The sequence below is a fragment of the Notolepis coatsorum genome (genome assembly GCF_963971535.1).
Source record: "Notolepis coatsorum genome assembly, chromosome: 9".
NCBI classification, from domain to species: Eukaryota; Metazoa; Chordata; class Actinopteri; order Aulopiformes; family Paralepididae; genus Notolepis; species Notolepis coatsorum.
In genome coordinates, this window is record NC_140173.1 from 24,089,335 (window position 1) to 24,112,252 (window position 22,918).

A 22,918-nucleotide genomic window follows, 5' to 3' on the forward strand; every position below is an offset into this window, starting at 1 on the left:
TTTTATCTTAATTAAAATCACACAAAAACACATTTCTAAAATGCCCTAAGAAATCCATTGTGTTTTGACAAGAGGGGAACCGCCCAAGCAAAAACGAATTCTGTCCATTTCGCGCTTAAAGGAATACTCCGACCGCTTGGAGTCTGATTTGTTTTTGATTGGGAGTCATTTATGTCCATCCACGTTTTATTTTTTTGGAAGTAGAAGCTGCGAGCGTTGGAAGTAATTTGGTGCTCAAACTATCCCAATTAAAACCTGTCATCTGTCTTTCTTTCCTTCGGTTTCTGTTCCTTCCTCACCTTCTTCGTTCCTTCCTTCCTTCCTTCCTTCCTTTTGCCTTCCTTCCTTTTTGTTCGGTCAGTCCTCCTCAAGTCATAAAGTAAGAAATTATTGGTGCGGCTGTACAACAAAAAGCATTGCCTGCAGTTTTTCTTTTAACTACCATAAAAAGGTGAAAGGTCAACGACGCGCCACAACTCATAAACTGGGGCATCACAGAGTTTACCACTTGTCTTTATGACCTCAGTGGCCGCTGGGGTGTAGCTTTCTGGTGGTAAATAGGTGGTAATTTACAAGTTTACCACTTAACGAGGATCGACTAAATGCATCATTAATTCCATCTGGTATGAGGGGAGAGTCGGCAGCCGTTGGAGGAACCCTTTGTTTATTAAGAAGCCAATCTGACCTGGAGTTATTTCAACCTGTCCAAGATGCGACCGGCCTCAGTGATTCGGCTTCTGAGATACTGTAGGAACTGTTTTTTTTCCACTACTGGAAGTCAATGGGTTCAGTTAAAGGATAACTCCACTATTTTGGGAAATTAGCTTATTTAACATATTCCCTGGAGTTAGACAAGAAGATGCATACCTTTTTTGTCTCTGTGCGTGCATTTTAGCTTTGGGAATAGATGCTCCGTTAGCATAGCTTAGCTTCATCACTGGAAGTGAGGCAGGACAGTAGCCTTACAGTGCCTTACAGTGTATTGCAACGTCTGACATTGACCAAACTTGATATGCATGACCTTGGTGGGCTCTAGGTCAACTCCTGAAAAGGGGGTCAATGTCAGACTTTGCAATCAAAAGTTAGGGGGCTAATAACCCTTGCCATAATTTCAGTGCGCCCCTAACTTTTGATTGCAAGGTCTGACATTGACCCCCTTTTCAGGAGTTGACCTAGAGCCCACCAAGGTCATGCATATCAAGTTTGGTCAATGTCAGACCTTGCAATACACTGTAAGGCACTGTAAGGCTACTGTCCTGCCTCACTTCCAGTGATGAAGCTAAGCTATGCTAACGGAGCATCTATTCCCAAAGCTAAAATGCACGCACAGAGACAAAAAAGGTATGCATCTTCTTGTCTAACTCCAGGGAAGATGTTAAATAAGCTAATTTCCCAAAATAGTGGAGTTATCCTTTAAGCATGTCTCTGAAAAATCACACAAATCACCTTCCAAACTACTCAACTATTTGACAACATTGTTCATTGTTCCATTTCTACAGAGCCATAGATACTCTAGGCTCTGTTACCATACTGTACAAACTCTGAACTCTGTTGCCTATACTATATACCCACAGTATATACTATGTGTATACCCCATGCCTACTCTTATTAGTGTACATAATAATACTGTACATGCATCATATTAGCAGCACATTACTCAGTAACCAAAACCAAAGCGCAAGGTGAAGGTGCACAGTGAAACTAGTCCCGGTTAGGGACTTGTCAGATTAGGCTTCTTAAACACAGCTAAGCACCCAGTAAGAAGGGTCAGGTACGTCTGCTGTGTCTGTCCGTGTCGTGCCGTCTGCTGTGTCTGTCCGTGTCGTGCCGTCTAAGGCCTTCAAACCTTCAAAGCCCTCCATAGCCTGCCCCCCCCCCCCCCCCTACCTGACTGACCTCCTTCTCCCTTACCGCCCCACCCATTCCCTCCGGTCCTCTTCCACTGCTTCCCTCACTGTCCTGACATCCAAACTTACACTTAAAGTTTTGGTGACCAGGCGTTCTCACGAGCTGCACCCAGACTTTGGAACACCCTCCCTCAGACTGTCCGAGACTCTCCCTCACACTCCACCTTTAAATCACGACTCAAAACCTACCTGTTCTCCCAAGCATACAACCTTCCCTACCCATAGCCACCCTCCTCCAACCTACCACCTCCCCTCCCCTTCCCTACTTTCTCTCCCTCTCCTGCCCCCCCCCCCCCCCCCCCCCTCCCCTCGGTTCCCTTACTTCCCTGACTGTTCCCATACTGGACTCTGTATCTGTTACTTGTTATCCGTGGTTGTATGTCCTGCGTATTCATCCTGTTGTTTATTCTTAAAAAATTCTGTGGTTCTTTGTTTCTTCGTTCATTAGTTTTGCTCATTGTCAGCGTCTTTGGGCTTTGAAAAGCGCTTTATAAATAAAATGTATTATTATTATTACCTGTAGAGCTGAAGGACCACGTGATGTTCAGGTTGAAGTTGTTGGAGGCGTTAATGGACATGTCCAGGTTTTTATTGGCCTGCGAAGAAGAGGAGCACAGATTATTATAACCATTATAAACTCTAAAGGCAACTGAGGTTTCCCTCATTTACAGTCATGTCGAGTTTACAGTACATACAGAAATGAGCAAAAAAAAGCCATATAAAATCACACAGCATGTAAAATCATAACAATAAGACAAAAAGGCGAGACAAAAGTAAGGATAACAAATCAATTAAAACACATACAACTTGATTGACAAAGGTTAACGTAGAAATCAAGGTTTTAAACTCTGCAACAGAGGGGACAATCTCAGGCTTTAAGGACTGTTGGAGTTAATTCCATGAGCTAGAGGGGCATCATAGCAATATGCAGATTTACCCTGTTCTGAGCAAACTCAGGGACCTTAGAAGATTTCGGGGCATTACCTTGCAATTTCGGGCTTTACAAATATATTTGATTTGATTTGATTTATATAAAATATACAATATACAAAACTAAAGTACACAATGCTAAAATGCTAAAAATGAGGTAGAAATGCAGTGCAAATCTTTTAGTAATAAATAGGCCTAGATAAAATAGATACAATATGGTGTAGTGTTAAAGTGTTACAGTCAAACACGTTTGCCATCGGGGAGCTCCAGTAGCTCACCGCGTACCTCGAACGCTATTTCGGCGTCGGGGACAACCGTGTGCGTCACGGATCTGGGGTACACGAGTTTGACTCCCGGACTCGCCGTATTTTCTCAGAGTGTCTTTCCCCCCATCTATACCCCATTCAACCTGTTTCTGTCGGTCATACTTGACCAGAAAAAGCGATAAACGCGAAAAGAACCAGCTGACTGGTCAAAGTAAAAAAAAAAAAAAAAACACGTTTGCCATCTCTTCTCTATCCATTTGCTAAGCCTGGTAGTATCAGAGTGTATCTAACCATCAAGGAAGGAATATCTGTCTGCGTGCGGGTATCTCTTACTGTCTCACTGTCTGTCACATGTTTGGAGAACAGTTCATGCGATCGACTCAAATCCTGTGCCATTTAGCCAGATGGTGGTGCTATGGTGTGTGTCTGTTCTTCACATCTCAAGAACCGTTCGTCCGACACACTTCACGCTTGGAGGACCCGGGGCAGTGCCAAGCAGCCATACTGTGGATACAGAGGCTTGGCTCCATATCATGTGGGGAAAAAAGTATGGCATGCGTTGTGGAGACAGGGATTGATATCAGCCAATTAAGGGGGATGGATGATTCGGGAATTTCAGGGAACCACTGACTTTGTGCGATAGGCGCCCTGGGTTCTTTAATGACCGAATTCAGTACCTCGGTTTAATATCTCATCCGAAGGACGGCACTTGTGTAACTGTACAGTGTCCCTATCACCATAACAGGGCCATCATTACTGCCAAGTCCAAAGGAAAGAGTGCTCCCTGCTGGACAACAACACCACCAGGTCCAGAGGACAGAGTGCTCCCTGCTGGACAACAACACCACCAGGTCCAGAGGACAGAGTGTCTCCCTGCTGGACAACAACACCACCAGGTCCAGAGGACAGAGTGTCTCCCTGCTGGACAACAACACCACCAGGTCCAGAGGACAGTGTCTCCCTGCTGGACAACAACACCACCAGGTCCAGAGGACAGAGTGCTCCCTGCTGGACAACAACACCACCAGGTCCAGAGGACAGAGTGCCCCCTGCTGGACAACAACACCACCAGGTCCAGAGGACAGAGTGTCTCCCTGCTGGACAACAACACCACCAGGTCCAGAGGACAGAGTGCTCCCTGCTGGACAACAACACCACCAGGTCCAGAGGACAGAGTGCTCCCTGCTGGACAACAACACCACCAGGTCCAGAGGACAGAATGCTCCCTGCTGGACAACAACACCACCAGGTCCAGAGGACAGAGTGTCTCCCTGCTGGACAACAACACCACCAGGTCCAGAGGACAGAGTGTCTCCCTGCTGGACAACAACACCACCAGGTCCAGAGGACAGAGTGTCTCCCTGCTGGACAACAACACCACCAGGTCCAGAGGACAGAGTGTCTCCCTGCTGGACAACAACACCACCAGGTCCAGAGGACAGAGTGTCTCCCTGCTGGACAACAACACCACCAGGTCCAGAGGACAGAGTGTCTCCCTGCTGGACAACAACACCACCAGGTCCAGAGGACAGAATGCTCCCTGCTGGACAACAACACCACCAGGTCCAGAGGACAGAGTGTCTCCCTGCTGGACAACAACACCACTTTCTGACAACGGCCTTGACTTGTGGGCTCGAATCTGTGATTTTTGCCGGACAAATCAAAGCATTCTGTAACTGCACTCCATAAGTAGATGTGTCGCACCGTGAACATGCTTTGCTGTTAGTCCTTCCTTCCAGAAATTCTACCAAAGATCCCCACAACAACTTGATAACAAACAAGGACACGCAGGGTCACAGATACAAAGTGTTACTGCGTGGATTAAAGGTCTCCGACGGACTTTTCCCCCTGCTCCACCCCCCCCCCCTCCCCCTCTATGGGGAGCTGCTAGGGCTGGAATTTGTTACTCTATTTTGCACTGACAACATGTCATCAGCCATTGCACTTCATTGTCTTGCCTCGTTGTATCACTGTTTTGTCCTGTTTTGCACACATTTCTATCTGTTAATCTGAATCTGCAATACACAAGCTGAAGACATGCATGCTGTTATGGTTTGAAACCGACCCCAACAGCACGACACAGACAGGTAGTTCAGAGTTAGCCAAAGACTAGGGCGTATTTATTTCTGAAACAGGAATGAGCGAAATAACAATAAGAACAACAAAGGGGAGAATGTTCTTGGCAGAGTTGTCTGCGGCTCTGCAGATCGTCCCGGTATTGAGATGGTGAAGCGGCGTAGCGCCACTGCCTCTGCGGCTCTGCAGCTACTCCAGGATCCAACTCGGGAAGGAATGGAGAGAGAGAGAGAGTGGTCAATAAACAAGCCAACGGAATACAGAGGCAGTCCAGTCCTCCTTAGCTGAGTCCAGTATAATCACACGTGACTTAATCTTCAGTGTTACCAACACACAAGTTTAGCGGAGTCCAGTACAAAACAAAAACGACAAATCTTCAGTGTTATCCAAACACACAAAAAACAGAGAATCCAAAAGGTTTGTTCCAAAAACTCACCAAAGCGCAAATGCGCAAAGCGGGCAACGAGGCACAGCTCCAAGGATGATAGAGAAACACAACAGCGGCGACTTCCATAGACGTCCTGAAGAAAAACAGACGAGGTACAACAACGGGGGGAACAGGCAGCAGCAGTGGTAATCCAAAACGACCCGACAACGACTGACAGAAGACCCGAGTATATGAAGGGCTCTGGAGCGCTGATTACAAACAAACAACAGGTGCGTGACGGCAATTGGTAATTGACCTAGAAGCGTGTGGCGGGAATGGGCCAATCCTCACAGTACCCCCCCCCTCCACGGGAGCCACCCGGCGACCTACCCCGCCTCGGCTTGCCCGGATGGGACCGAAGGAAGCCGGTGATCAGGGGCACTGGAGAGGGGGACAGAGACAGAGGCCCGGAAAGGGGGACCGGAGACAGGGACAGGGACCCGGCGAGGGGGGCCGGAGACGGAGACAGGGGCCCGGTGAGGGGGCTGGAGACAGGGACACAAGGGGAACCCCGGGGCGAAGGACTGGACGCCGCCTGAAGACATTGGGCATGACAGGAGGAGCTCCACCCCCTGATGGTGCCGGAGGACCAGGCGATGTGGGGCTCATGCAGCGCGAGCCAGGGCCGACCCAGGACTACCGGGACAAGAGGGGATCTGGTAATAAAAAACTGGAGTCTCTCAACGTGGTTACCAGCAACGGTGAGGAGGACAGGACAGGTGCGTTGAGTGATGTCAGCCAGGCGGTGATGATCCAGCGCGAAAACCTCCAAGGGCCTCTCGAGGTCCTCAAGTGGAATGTTGGCCCGGGTGGCAAACTCAACGTCCATGAAACTCCCATCAGCACCAGAGTCAATGAGTGCACCCACCGTCGCCCGCTGGTCCGCCCAGGCTAGGGTGACGCTCGTCAGACGGTTAGGTGGTGCACGGGTGTGGGAACAGGAAAAACGGCTCACCAGGATCTCCCGGGGTCCTAGCGAGCCTGGTCCTCTTGGCCGGGTAGGGCAATTGGAGATACGGTGTCCATCCCGGCCGCAGTAGAGACAAAGGCCGGACCAGAGCCTGGACTCCCGTTTGGCCGGGCTAAGGCGGGTGCGTCCCAGCTGCATGGGTTCCTCCTCGGTCACAGCTCGGGAGGGAAAAAAATCACCAGTCACGGAGGGGGCAGGACGGTCAGCAGAACGGTCACGAGGACGGGGGGTCTGGGGAACGTCTGGGGGTCCCAGTCGTGCTCTCTCACGCCTTCTCTCCCAGAGGCGTCCGTCGATGCGGATAGCGAGGCTGATTAGGCCCTCGAGAGAATCGGGCTCCTCTTGGGTCACGAGCTGGTCCCTTACAGTGTCGTTGAGCCCCTTCAGGAAGGTGAGATGAAGCGTCCGATCATTCCAACCGCTCTCGGTTGCGGCCAGTCTGAACTCCAGCGCGTAGTCGGTGACACTGCCACTGCCCTGCCGGAAGGTGCCCAGCCGAGCTCCCGGGTCCTGGCCACGAGCTGGGTGGTGGAAAACCCTTCGGAGCTCTGCCACGAAGTCTGGGTAGGAGAAACAAAAATTGGCCCTCATAGACCAGGAAGCAGTGACCCACTGTGCTGCTCGGCCTGTGAGCAGGTTAGTCATGTAAGCTACTCTGGCTCCCTCTGACGAAAATCGGCTGGGTTGATGAAGGAAAACCAACTCACATTGCATGATGAATGTGGCACAATCCTCGAAGTTACCCTCGAACAAACGTGGTTCGGAGAGACGGGGCTCCCGAGGTGCGAGGTCGGGGTCTGCCGCGGCTGCGGCTGGTGATCTGGCTGAGACTCCTGGGACAGGTGGGGTTAAAAGCAGGGTGTCAAATGCTGCACTGAGAGCCTGTAGCTGGTGCAGAATAACAGCCTGCTGATTACCCTGGGTAGTCTGCTGGGTGGCCAGAGTGTCAAGGCAATCCAGAATAAGCTGGACCTGGGCCCGGAGGTCCTGTACAGCAGCCGCACCCAACTGTTGGGTGTGGTCGTTGACCAACTCAATCTGGACCGCCAACGCTGCCCTAACTCTGTCTGTGTCGGCTGGGGTCGACATGGTCGGGTCGTAATGTTATGGTTTGAAACCGACCCCAACAGCACGGCACAGACAGGTAGTTCAGAGTTAGCCAAAGACTAGGGTGTATTTATTTCTGAAACAGGAATGAGCGAAATAACAATAAGAACAACAAAGGGGAGAATGTTCTTGGCAGAGTTGTCTGCGGCTCTGCAGATCGTCCCGGTATTGAGATGGTGAAGCGGCATAGCGCCACTGCCTCTGCGGCTCTGCAGCTACTCCAGGATCCAACTCGGGAAGGAACGGAGAGAGAGAGAGTGGTCAATAAACAAGCCAACGGAATACAGAGGCAGTCCAGTCCTCCTTAGCTGAGTCCAGTATAATCACACGTGACTTAATCTTCAGTGTTACCAACACACAAGTTTAGCTGAGTCCAGTACAATCACACGTGACTTAATCTTCAGTGTTACCAACACACAAGTTTAGCGGAGTCCAGTACAAAACAAAAACGGCAAATCTTCAGTGTTATCCAAACACACAAAAAACAGAGAATCCAAAAGGTTCGTTCCAAAAACTCACCAAAGCGCAAATGCGCAAAGCGGGCAACGAGGCACAGCTCCAACGGATGATAGAGAAACACAACAGCGGCGACTTCCATAGACGTCCTGAAGAAAAACAGACGAGGTACAACAACGGGGGGAACAGGCAGCAGCAGTGGTAATCCAAAACGACCCGACAACGACTGACAGAAGACCCGAGTATATGAAGGGCTCTGGAGCACTGATTACAAACAAACAACAGGTGCGTGACGGCAATTGGTAATTGACCTAGAAGCGTGTGGCGGGAATGGGCCAATCCTCACACATGCAAGTTTCACTTTCGGCTTGGACAAGTTGCAACCTCCGTTTGTTAACCATAACCATAACCATAGCCATAACCATAACCATAACCATAACCATAACCATAACCGTAACCATAATCTATTAAGTTAAGTCTATTAATCTAAGTTTTAAGCCCCCCAAAATGTATATGACCATGAAAAAGGTCCATGTGGCCCTGCGTGTACAGTGTGCTGTTACCTGCTCTGGCGTGGCCATGAAGTTGATCGCAGTGTAGTGGTGGTCGTCCTCCTGGAGCAGGCTGAAGGTGAACTGGTAGTCAATCAACAGGTTGTCTAGGCAACCGAGACACAGAGAGATAGACAAAAGGAAGAGGATAGAGTGGAGAGAGAGATAGAAACGTTACCTTGGTGAACATCAAAACCATATACAAACCGCTGCTATCCTATTTTATCACCTGATTTTTATTCTACCACAAGAGTTTTATTATTATTATTATTATTATTATTATTATTATTATTATTATTATTATTATTATTATTAGTATTAGTATTAGTATTATTATTATTATTATTATTATTATTATTATTATTATTATTATTATTATTATTATTATTATTATTATTATTATTATTATTATTATTATTATTATTATTATTATTATTATTATTATTATTATTATTATTATTATTATTATTATTATATATTTTATTATGTATAATATATCATTTATATATTATATTATTCCTTATGATTATATTTTACTTTATTTTGTATATAATATATTTTTTCATTGTTTATTGAAATTAAAGTAAACATGTTTTGAGTGTATACAGTCAAAATAACAAAGATGATTTTGAGATCAAAGTCAAAATAATAATTAAGTAATAATATTTTGAGAATTAAGACGTCGTCAATCATACTTTTAACTTGATTCTCAAAATGTCCCTTTTTTCCTCACTTGAGATTTAAAGTCTAGAAAATGTTTTATAAATCTCCCCCATATTATTTCCCCTATCTTACCTTGTGCTAAAACTCTTTCCATATCCCTCCTACCTGACTGACCTCCTTCTCCCTTACCGCCCCACCCGTTCCCTCCAGTCGTCTTCCACTCTTTCCCTCACTGTCCCGTCATCCAAACTTAAAAGTTTTGGTGACCGGGCTTTCTCACGAGCTGCACCCAGACTGTGGAACACCCTCCCTCAGACTGTCCGAGACTCTCCCTCACTCTCCACCTTTAAATCCCGACTCAAAACCTACCTGTTCTCCCAAGCATACAACCTTCCCTACCCATAACCACCCTCCTCCAACCTACCACCTCCCCTCCCCTTCCCTACTTTCTCTCCCTCTCCTGCCCCCCCCCCCCCTCCCCTCAGTTTCCTTACTTCCCTGACTGTTCCCCTACTGGACTATGTGGGCTAAATCCACAAAGAATGGATTGCACGGAGCAAGTTGCACCCTTACTTACAATTCATGATGAATTGAAAATGGGGGACCCTGATGTAAACAAAACGAAAGTCTTTCTCTGGTCTGCATGCCCTTAACAATTGTGTGTATTGAGCTGTACTGTATTGTACCCATTCTGCAATCTGTTAATAACATTTTCATTCAATCAATCACCGTGCAGATTGATTGATTGAATGAAAATGTTATTAACAGATTGCATAATGGGTACAATACAGTACAGCTCAATACACACAATTGTTAAGGGGATGCAGACCAGAGAAAGACTTTTGTCCCCCATTTTCAATTCATAATGAATTGTAAGGGTGCAACTTGCTCCGTGCAATCCCTTCTTTGTGGATCTAGCCCTGTATCTGTTACTTGGTTGTATGTCCTGCGTCTTCATACTGTTGCTTATTCCCTGTGGTTCTTTGTTTCTTTGTTCATTTGTTTTGCTCATTGTCAGCGTCTTTGGTTTCCTGAAAAGCGCTTTATAAATAAAATGTATTATTATTTATTATTATATCCTACTGAAAATATTGCCTCCTAAAGACAACTTCTAGTCTGCTGAGCTCCAGTGGACTCACTGCCTTCAATTGTAGTCATTTTCACATCAACAGCTATTGATGAGACTGTCTTCTGAAAGCACAATCAGTGACAAAACACACACACACACACACACACATGCACACACACATGCACACACACACACACGCACACACACACACACACACACACACAAGCAGGGCCGCCTCAGGCGGTGTGCGAGCAGTGCGGTCGCACAGGGCCTCGCGGGAAGGGGGGCCTCGCAAAATCATTTTTTTTATTTTTATTTTTTTGCGAGGCCCCCCTTCCCGCGAGGCCCTTTTTCATCACAGACCTAAAATCTAGTTTTGCTTATATGCTTATATATTTCACATTAGACACGTTTGTAGAATGTGTCTGACTTGTTCCTGCCTCTGCGGCTCTGCAGACTTCCGGTTTCTGCGGCTTTGCTGCTCTACAGATTTTAGGATAGTGTTTCCGGGCTCTTCTCGGACACACGAGGTACAGGGATGATCTAATTCAGCGCTATTCAGAGGAGCGAGTGGATGTCTTTTCAAAAGCAGCATGGATCAGAAGAAATTACACCGTGGGCCAAGAAAGTCTCCTTCCAACTTTACCATTGATACTGCGTTATGGTGAGTTCATGCAACCTATTATATTCCCGCTGTGGATCTCTCTCTCTCTCTCTCTCTCTCTCTCTGGAGCCAAACTGGTCGACTAGGTGTTGTAGTATGGAGTTAGTAGCTAACGGTGTGTGGCCTGGTGTCAGCGCCTGTATTGCTTTTCTCATGTTGTAGTTTCAGTGGTAACAGCATAGCTTGCTTCTGCGTTAGCTAATGGTTAGCGATAGCCGTGTTAGCCAGTTAGCTGTTTAGCTACGACGTTAGCTGCCGGCTGCGCACGTAACGTTAGTTTGATGCTATCAGTTAGCCTAGAGTTAGCTGTTAGCTTGTGCTACGACCATTGACATTAGCCGTGAGAATAGCAGGGGGTTCTGGCTTATTTTTGTCCCGCCAGCGAGAGGCCTTTCGTCAACGTGGAGACCTGTGTTGCGGCCTTTCGCCCTGCGTTCCTTGGTGCAGGTAAGATTAATGAAAATGTCATGACATTACCCCACTCTTCCTTCCTTCCCCTCCCGAATGTTTTGTTAATAACAATGTTTTTTTCCAGGCAAAACATTATGCTACTTCACAACATTTGGAGATACGACATGTGCTGTGTGTGAATGTCTTGGTCGTTTGTGTAGCTTGGGTAGCGTTGGGCCGTTGGCCAAAGCTGTGTGTGGCCTGGTGTCACAGTACCTGGCTAGCCTATTTAGCTGATGTCGGCCATTGGCTCCTTGCTGCTTTGGTTTCTCTGGTATAGACCCTCTTCTCTTTGGATTTAAGTGTTGATCTTTGTCCTTTTGGATCTCTCATATATGCTCTCTCTCTAACACACACACACATGACAAACACACATGCTCTCTCTCTCTCTCTCTCTCTCTCTCTCTCTCTTTCTAACACACACAGTCTGCCTATGGCGGCCTTTCTCGATGGCCTAGGCTTGCTCGCTGGAGTCTGTACATAGTCAAGGATCTTCAGTCACAGTGCTCAGGTATTCTGCCACTGTGTACTCTCTGTTTAGGGCCAAATAGCATTTCAATTTCTTTCCAATGTGTCTCTCTCTCTCTCTCTCTCTCTCTTTGGATTTAAGTGTTGATCTTTGTCCTTTTGATCTCTCATACATGCTCTCTCTCTAACACACACACACATGACAAATACACATGCTCTCTCTCCTCTCTCTCTCTCTCTCTCTCTCTCTCTCTCTTTCTAACACACACAGTCTGCCTATGGCGGCCTTTCTCGATGGCTAGGCTGTGCTCGCTGAGTCTGTACATAGTCAAGGATCTTCAGTCACAGTGCTCAGGTATTCTGCCACTGTGTACTCTCTGTTTAGGCCAAATAGCATTTCAATTTCTTTCCAATGTGTCTCTCTCTCTCTCTCTCTTTGGATTTAAGTGTTGATCTTTGTCCTTTTGGATCTCTCATACATGCTCTCTCTCTACCCACACACACACACACACGACAAACACACATGCTCTCTCTCTCTCTCTTTCTAACACACACAGTCTGCCTATGGCGGCCTTTCTCGATGGCTAGGCTGTGCTCGCTGAGTCTGTACCTAGTCAAGGATCTTCAGTCACAGTGCTCAGGTATTCTGCCACTGTGTACTCTCTGTTTAGGGCCAAATAGCATTTCAATTTCTTTCCAATGTGTCTCTCTCTATCTCTCTCTCTCTCTCTCTCTCTGTACACTGTATATGACTGTAGAACGGGAGCTCTCTCTCGCTCTCTCTCTTGCTATATGTTGACTGTATCATGCCCCGCCTCGGGCAGCGCTATTATTTAAGAATATGTTGTATGCATGAAAGGGGGGGGGGCTCGCGTTTAAATCTTGCACATGGCCTCGCATTTCTCCCAGGCGGCCCTGCACACAAGATATGTGTACACTGATAGAGACACACATACATACATACATACATACATACATACATACATACATACATACATACATACATACATACATACATACATACATACATACATACATACATACATACATACATACATACACATACATACATACATACATACATACATACATACATCACATACATACATACATACTACATACATACATACATACATACATACGTGTGTACGTGTGTACAGCATATGCACATAAACAAACACATACACATACAAAGAGATGCTCCCACACACACACCCATGTTCTAACAATATTACACACAGATAGGCTATAGAGACTGTGGTCGTTAGAACACGGGTGTATGTCATGTTCTCTCAGACTGAATCATTTTGGCGCGTCGGTCGTACTGTGAAGCGGACAGCGCGGCTCTTTGTCAGACAGAGTGTGGGCTTAGTGGTGAGAGAGGGGGGGGGCAGGGGGAGGGGGGGGGGGTCTAACATCTGGAACCACAGCGGGAGTCACCTTGTCTCACAGAATGAGAGAGGGGGGGTTGGGGTGTGTGTGTGTGTCCGTGTGTGTCTGTGTTTGTTTGTTTGTTTGTGTGTATCTGTGTGTGTGTGTGTCTTGTGAGTTTGTGTGTGCGAAAGGGAAAGATAGAGAGAGAGTGAATGAAGGAGAGGGAGATGGAGAGAGAAGGGGAAATAGAGAGAGATAATGAGGGAGAGAGAGATGGAGAGAGAGAGAGGACGAGAGAATGGGAAAGAGAGAGAGAGTGAGGAAGAGAAAACGGGGAAGATAGAGATAATGAGGGAGAGAGATGGGGTGAATGAGAGAGATAGAAAGAGAGAGAGATAGTGAGGGAGAGAGAGAGAGAGACAAAGAGAGAGAGAGAGAGAGATAGTGAGGGAGACAAAGAGAGAGAGAGATAGAGAGAGAGAGAGAGAGAGAGAGAGAGAGAGAGAGAGAGAGAGAGAGAGAGAGAGAGAGAGAGAGAGAGAGAGAGAGAGAGAGAGAGAGAGATAGAGATATCATCCATGTAATCACTTGTTACACAGGGGTGTAAAGTACTTTGTTACAATACTTAAATACTGTTTTTGGGGATTTGTACTTTACTCAAGTATTATTAGGTAGTATTACCTTTGCACTCAACTTATTTCCCTTGTACTGTACTTGTGCTGTATGATGGCATTTGACATTTTAATCATCATCATCATCATCATCATTTATTTATTCGTACATGGAATTACCACAGTCCAACAGTACATATTCATATAATTCACCAAATCCCGGGGCGGCTACGTGGCGTAGTGGGCAAGGCGCTCGCCACGAAATCTGGAGACGCTGGGCTCGCCTGTTCGAGCCCAGCGCTCCACATTTGCTTTCAGTTTAGCTGGTCGTCCACAGTAATACACATTGGCCGTATTACGGGGAGGGAAACTGAAGGGTGGGGATCGGGCGTTGTGGACAGCGACTCCTACAGGTCGGTTGGTGCGCCTGCGCAGTAGAATCAGGAAGTATCGGGGGCAGCGTGAGCCTCCCACGCGTTACTCCTCGCCACTGAGAGAACGAGCTGCGCAGGTGAAAAGATGCGACTGCTGTTACCTCAAGTACCGGAGGGGACTTGTGCTATTGCAGCCGGCTTGTGGGAGGCAAGAAACAGCGTTCGTGACAGGGGAGAGTGAATTGGATGATACGAAATTGGGATGGGAGAAAATATAGAAAATGGGAGAAAAAGTGGATACAAAAAAAAATTATTCACCAAATCCCATGGCCGAAAGGAAAAGGAAGAAAAAAAATGCTTATATATACCTGCCCCTACACACATACACACAACACAACGATAGACTTATTGCGTAAAACCAAACAGAATATACCCATTTTGCAAAAATGGAAACATCAACACAACCAAATTAAATCAACATAAATAAACCCATTTTGTGTATCTATCAGTCAAACTACATATTTAGGTTCATTCATTTACACACACACACACACACACACACACACACACACACACACACACACACACACACACACACACACACACACACACACACACACACACACACACACACACACACACACACACACACACACACACACACACACACACACACACACACACACACACACACACACACACACACACACACACACACACACACACACACACACACACACACACAAACCACCATGGGCTAGATTTATATAATGTATTATACTTCTATATACTATAGAATTTCTATTTTATTATAATATAACTAAATCATACTATTTATACTACACCATATTGGTACAGTATTATACAATATTTTAATATATTATTATTCTATGTTACGCTGCTATATACTATATTACTATACTCATACTGGCCTACACTGCAACTCTATGCTACGTCATCCTGACACGCTAAACTGCAATATTATACTAATAATAAATAATAATAATAATGGATTGGATTTATATAGCGCTCTTCTCTGACTCAGAGCGCTTCACAGAGTCCATTATTCGTTCATACACAGTCATACCGGTGGTGGTAAGCTACAATTGCAGCCAGAACTGCCCTGAGGCAGACTCACGGAAGCGTGGCGAATAATCATCGCCTACGGCCCCTCCGACCACCACCAACATTCATTCACATGCATACACATTCATACGAGGCAAGTAGGTTAAGTGTCTTGCCCAAGGACACAACGGCAATGGGATGGACATGGGCTAAACTGTGCTATACTGTCTATGTATCTTTTCTTTGCACAACCTTTTGAAGTGAAATATATTAGTAGAACTATTTTCATCATTCTGCAAAGAGTTCCATAGTTTGATACCTATAACTGAGGTGCACCTTTGTTTTAAGGTTGTTCGTGCAAATTGGTGTTTAAAATCTAATTTCCTTCTGCTGTCATCTGGACAGGGAACGAACAATGAATATTTGCTGGTAATACTCTGCATTTTGCTCTAAACAAAACTAATAAAGTCTGTATTTCAGCTAACTCTTTAGGTTTCAATAGTCTGGATTTAATAAATAATTTGTTGGTATGTTCTCTTGAATCTACTTTGTGAACTATTTGTACTGCTCTCTTCTGTAATATGAATAATGGCTTTATGTTGCTTTCATACGTGTTACCCCACACTTCCACACAGTAACTCAAATATGGTAGGATGAGTGAACAATATAATATTCGCACTCCCCATGCTGTTGTGTCTGTGTACAGTATGTACAGTATAGCATGTGTTTGGTTAGTAGAGGAGCTCCATGCTGTTGTCTCTGTGTACAGTATGTACAGTATAGCATGCGTTTGGTTAGTAGAGGAGCCCCATGCTGTTGTCTCTGTGTACAGTATGTACAGTATAGCATGTGTTTGGTTAGTAGAGGAGCCCCATGCTGTTGTCTCTGTGTACAGTATGTACAGTATAGCATGTGTTTGGTTAGTAGAGGAGCCCCATGCTGTTGTGTCTGTGTACAGTATGTACAGTATAGCATGTGTTTGGTTAGTAGAGGAGCTCTTCCACGGCTGCCACTTACCAAGTCATTGCATTTGTTTTTAATGTTTCCTTTTCATGTGATATTCTGATGGTTATTAGAGCCTGCGGCCTGAGAACCAGGCGAAATGCATGAATGAAAATAAATAAATTTAGCCGCTGCTAATGCCACATGAATGAGTCATAGTCACAGTGGTGGTGAATGAGGCCATTTCCACTCTACACTGTAAAGTGCTTTGAGTACCTAGCGTTATATTAACCCCATTGATCCCGACTGGGCCCGGTACGGGGCCTGATTTAACTCATTCATCGCCATACACTTTCCGTATCTCTACCGCTCCAGGCCAGATTAAAATGGTCACTTTCGCTGTGTTTCACGATGTTTGCAGAGCTGTGTGTGTGTGTTCTGTATTATAGCTGTGGAGACAATGGTGTGGCTCATTTGGCAGACACTACTTGTATTCCAACATGGGAAAAAAATTTGTTTGTTTCTACACACTGTAGTTTGTAGTTTATTACACGCTAAACATCGCCCATTTCCTAGATAATTTAGTCTTTTCCCATAGATTGCGAGATAAAATGCATTATTTGCAATAAGCCCAAACCGTTGAATGAAACCCCAAATACTCCCAAATCAAAGGTATATACCATATACACATGTGCCTTCGCAAAATGATCAAGGGGGGGGGGGGGGGGATAGTCTGTGTTGGCGAGCGGGGAATGAGTTAATGTCACTTCATAAATAGATCAATACAGTCCATATTAATTAACGAGTAAAGATCAAAACAGCAGTCAATGTGTATATTGTCAGCATTACGCTTGTTTACCAATGCTTTTAAATGTTATTAGCGAAATATGATTCAAATATGATTCATAAATATCTCGGCGCATGAATTAGACTCAAGGAAATAATGTGTCATGAAAGCGCTGTAGTCCTAAAACAGAGGAGACCCAGGGCTTTCAAGGGACATCAACATTTCATAAAACTACATTACCCAGCTCACACCAGCCTCTGTGAAAGCTGCTGAAAATATTCTTTGCACGTCTGTGAACATCTAGGGGGAAAAAAACGCATCTCAATCTGATGATAAATGGCGGAGCTATTTACATTATAAAAAACTGTACTTACAGTAGATTTCATTCACAATCTTTGCTGCCCTGTTATGGACGCCTGGTGGTACTAAATCCAGATTGAACTCTGCCATTGGAAATAAAAGGTTTGGCCCAATCCATAGATGTATGACCTGGCCATAATAAGGTAATTTATAGGCCTGATATTATATATTCATATTTCAAATTACATGTGTCCGGATGGCAAAATTCAGTACTGTATCTACAAAAAACCCTGTAAATAATGTGCCCTTTATTAATTTGCTTAGATTTCTTGTACACTTGATCTCAAGAAGGTGCTGAATGAGCTCAGTGGCGATGTATCATGTATGGTCAAGGTTAGCATGGTGTTATTCACCGTCAAAGATGAAACTTTTTTATAAATAATAATTTATATTCTCCTTTTGTTCATTACAATTTTACTCAAGCATAGTAACAGACACAATATTTCTGACACTGTGAATACATTCCCTGAGATGTCCTAGATACCATGAACATGTAGAAGTGGAGCAATGTTCCATTTACTTGTATGGTATGTATAATTAGGCAGATTTTCTGAAAATATGGCTAGGGTTTTAAGAGATTAAACATGTATTTATTTTTATGTAATTATGAACATTATCCAATTCAGAAAATACAGTTATATCCAGTTGACCAATCATATGGTTCACTGCATCTCAACAGTCAAAGAAGGGAACTGTGAGGTTTGGTCCGTTCCCCGCCACACGCTCCGTTCCTTTAAGGTACTATGTTGATTGATGCATTCCCCGCCACGCGCTCCGTTCCTTTAAGGTGCCGTGTTGATTGGTGCATTCCCCGCCACCCGCTTTTGGAGCAAGTATCGATCTCATCACGCAGCTGTCACAGTTTGTAATTAGCGCCCCTGAAGGCTTTATATACACAGACCATCTTGCTATCGTTGTCGGGTCGTTCTGGAATACAACTGCTTTGCCTGCTTTTTTCCTGTTGCTGTTTCCTGGTCTATATTCTCTCCAGGACCTTTCTGTGGAGAACTGTTTGGAGCTGCGCCTTGTTACACGTTACGCGTTGCACTTGGGTGAGTGGAATCAAACCCCTCTGGATAATTTGGATTGTGTGTTATTGAAGAAACACAGAAGATATCCTTTTGTTTGCTCTGGATACGTTCTGATTGTGTTTATTGAAGAAACACTGAAGAGATCATTTTGTTTGCTCTGGATAATTCTGATTGTGTGTTATTGAAGAAGCACTGAAGATATAATTTTGTTTGCACTGGACTCAGCCGGATTGTGTGTTATAGAAGAAGCACTGAAGACATCTTTTGTTTGCACTGACTCTGCTAATTGTGTGTTGGGGAAAACACTGATACCTATCTCTTTCTCCGTTTCCCACCTCGAGGAAGAGCTGGGAGTATCTGCAGAGCCGCTACAACATCATATGCCAAATTCCCACCACTGTCGCCAGGAGGATTCTGCAGAGCGGCTGATGACTCTGCCGGAGGCAGTCTCCCCGTTTGTTTGATTACTGTACCTATTCCATCTTTTGACTCTGTAAATAAATACGCCCTAGCATTTGGCTAACTCTGAACTTCCTGTCTGTGCCGTTGCGTTTGAGGTCGGTTACAAACCATAACATTACGACCCGACCATGACGACCTCAGCCGACACAGACAGGGTCAGAACAGCGTTGGCGGTCCAGATTGAGTTAACCAACGACCACAGCCTACAGTTAGGTGCGGCTGCGGCTGCTGTACAGGAACTCCGAGACCAGGTCCTGCCTATTCAGGAGTCCCTTGGCTCTCTGGCTAGCCAGCAGACAGCCCAGGGTAATCAGCAGACTAATATTCTCCTCCAATTACAAGCGCTGAGTGAAGCCGTTAACACCTTGCTTGTAACCCCACCTACTTCAGGAGCCTCGGCCGGAGCATCACCCGCAGCCCTGGCAGGCCCCGCGCCTCCCGATCCCGCACCTCGGGAGCCCCGTCTCTCCGAACCACGGTTGTTCGATGGTAACTTCGAGGATTGTGCCACATTCATCATGCAATGTGAGTTGGTTTTTCGTCATCAACCCAGCCGATTCATTTCAAGGGGAGCCCGAGTGGCTTACATGACTAACTTGCTCTCAGGCCGGGCAGCCCAGTGGGTCACTGCCTCCTGGGCAATGGGGGCTGATTTCTGTTTTTCCTACCCAGACTTCGTGGCTGAGCTCCGCAGGGTTTTCCACCACCCAGCCCGTGGCCAGGACCCTGGAGCCCGGTTGGGCACCTTCCGGCAGGGCAGTGGCGGGGTCACCGACTACGTGCTGTAGTTCAGACTGGCGGCAACGGAGAGCGGTTGGAACGATCAAGCGCTTCGTCTCACCTTCATGAGGGGGCTCAACGACGCTGTCAGGGACCAGCTTGCGACCCGTGAGGAACCTGAGTCCCTCGAGGACCTATTCAGCCTCGCCATTCGCATCGACGGACGCCTCCAGGAGAGAAGACGTGAGAGAACCCGACAGGGACCTCCAGAGGTTCCCCAGACCCCCCGTACTCGTGACGGTACTGCGGTCCGCCCTGCTCCCAACACGACTGGTGGTTCCTTCCCCTCCGGTTCGGTGCCCGGGGAGGAACCCATGCAGCTGGGACGTTCACATCTTAGCCAAGCTGAACGGGAGGCGAGGTTCAGGTCCGGCCTTTGCCTCTACTGCAGTCGGGATGGACACCGTATCGCCAACTGCCCCACCCGGCCAAAAGACCAGGCTCACCGGGACCCCGGGAGATCCTGGTGAGCCGTTTTTCTCGTTCCCAGAGCCGTGCACCACCTAGCCGTCTGATGAGCGTCACCCTGGCCTGGGCGGACCAACGGGCCACGGTGGAGGCACTCATTGACTCGGGTGCTGATGAGAGTTTCCTAGACTTCGAGTTTGCTACCCGGGCCAACATTCCACTAGAGGACCTCGTGAGGCCATTGGAGGTGTTCGCATTGGACCAACACCACCTGGCTGACATCACTCAACGCACCTGTCCTGTCCTGCTCACCATTGCTGGTAACCACGTTGAGAGACTCCAGTTTTTTATCACCAGATCACCTCTTGTCCCAGTAGTCCTGGGCCGGCCCTGGCTCGCGCTGCACGAGCCCCACATCGCCTGGTCCTCCGGTACCATCAGGGGGTGGAGCTCCTCCTGTCATGCCCAGTGTCTTCAGGCGGCGTCCTGTCCCTCGCCCCGGAGATCCGTTTGTGAGCCGCCTCCGGACCTCTCGACCATACCCCCCGAGTACCACGACCTCAAGGAGGTTTTCAGTAAGTCCAGGGCTCAGGCCCTTCCGCCTCACCGGCCTTACGACTGTGCCATCGACCTCCGCTCAGGGGCTTCCCTTCCCGGCATTTGGCATTTGGCTAACTCTGAACTCTGAACGTCCTGTCTATGCCGTTGCGTTTGAGGTCGGTTACAAACCATAACAGGAACAGTCAGGAGGTGTCCATGAATTCTGCATTTGAAGGCCTGTCTGCGCAGGCGGGTAGTAAGATGTATGATGTGTGGCGGAGGCAGCACGGCCTGGAGGACTATGTGGTGGGCATGGATCTAGTACAGGAGGACTATGTGGTGGGCATGGATCTAGTACAGGAGGACTATGTGGTGGGCATGGATCTAGTACAGGAGGACTATGTGGTGGGCATGGATCTAGTACTGGAGGACTATGTGGTGGGCATAGATCTAGTACAGGAGGACTATGTGGTGGGCATGGATCTAGTACAGGATGACTATGTGGTGGGCATGGATCTAGTACAGGAGGACTAAGTGGTGGGCATGGATCTAGTACAGGAGGACTAAGTGGTGGGCATAGATCTAGTACAGGAGGACTATGTGGTGGGCATGGATCTAGTACTGGAGGACTATGTGGTGGGCATGGATCTAGTACAGGAGGACTATGTGGTGGGCATGGATCTAGTACTGGAGGACTATGTGGTGGGCATGGATCTAGTACAGGAGGACTATGTGGTGGGCATGGATCTAGTACAGGAGGACTATGTGGTGGGCATGGATCTAGTACAGGAGGACTATGTGGTGGGCATGGATCTAGTACAGGAGGACTATGTGGTGGGCATGGATCTAGTACTGGAGGACTAAGTGGTGGGCATGGATCTAGTACAGGAGGACTATGTGGTGGGCATGGATCTAGTACTGGAGGACTAAGTGGTGGGCATGGATCTAGTACAGGAGGACTATGTGGTGGGCATAGATCATGTACTGGAGGACTATGTGGTGGGCATAGATCTAGTACAGGAGGACTATGTGGTGGGCATGGATCTAGTACAGGAGGACTATGTGGTGGGCATGGATCTAGTACTGGAGGACTAAGTGGTGGGCATGGATCTAGTACTGGAGGACTATGTGGTGGGCATAGATCATGTACTGGAGGACTATGTGGTGGGCATAGATCTAGTACTGGAGGACTATGTGGTGGGCATGGATCTAGTACTGGAGGACTATGTGGTGGGCATGGATCTAGTACTGGAGGACTATGTGGTGGGCATGGATCTAGTACAGGAGGACTATGTGGTGGGCATGGATCTAGTACTGGAGGACTAAGTGGTGGGCATGGATCTAGTACAGGAGGACTATGTGGTGGGCATGGATCTAGTACTGGAGGACTAAGTGGTGGGCATGGATCTAGTACTGGAGGACTATGTGGTGGGCATAGATCATGTACTGGAGGACTATGTGGTGGGCATAGATCTAGTACTGGAGGACTATGTGGTGGGCATGGATCTAGTACTGGAGGACTATGTGGTGGGCATGGATCTAGTACTGGAGGACTATGTGGTGGGCATAGATCTAGTACTGGAGGACTATGTGGTGGGCATGGATCTAGTACAGGAGGACTAAGTGGTGGGCATGGATCTAGTACTGGAGGACTATGTGGTGGGCATGGATCTTGTACAGGAGGACTATGTGGTGGGCATGGATCTAGTACAGGAGGACTATGTGGTGGGCATGGATCTAGTACTGGAGGACTATGTGGTGGGCATGGATCTAGTACTGGAGGACTATGTGGTGGGCATGGATCTAGTACTGGAGGACTATGTGGTGGGCATGGATCTAGTACTGGAGGACTATGTGGTGGGCATGGATCTAGTACAGGATGACTATGTGGTGGGCATAGATCTAGTACTGGAGGACTATGTGGTGGGCATGGATCTAGTACTGGAGGACTATGTGGTGGGCATGGATCTAGTACAGGAGGACTATGTGGTGGGCATGGATCTAGTACAGGAGGACTAAGTGGTGGGCATAGATCTAGTACTGGAGGACTATGTGGTGGGCATGGATCTTGTACAGGAGGACTATGTGGTGGGCATAGATCTAGTACATGAGGACTATGTGGTGGGCATAGATCTAGTACTGGAGGACTATGTGGTGGGCATGTACCGGACTGTAGCAGC

At 47.0% G+C, this 22,918-nt stretch overlaps 1 protein-coding gene across 1 annotated transcript in view; it reads right to left on the reverse strand.

Moving 5' to 3' along the window:
- Positions 1-22,918, reverse strand: part of LOC311234561 (attractin-like protein 1) — a gene marked incomplete at both ends in the record, with an annotated part of 812,919 nt that overhangs the window by 223,810 nt on the left and 566,191 nt on the right. Inside the window, 2 exon segments of the mRNA XM_084321810.1 lie at positions 2,425-2,503; positions 8,703-8,797. Of these exon segments, the coding sequence (XP_084177936.1) occupies positions 2,425-2,503; positions 8,703-8,797 (174 nt within the window).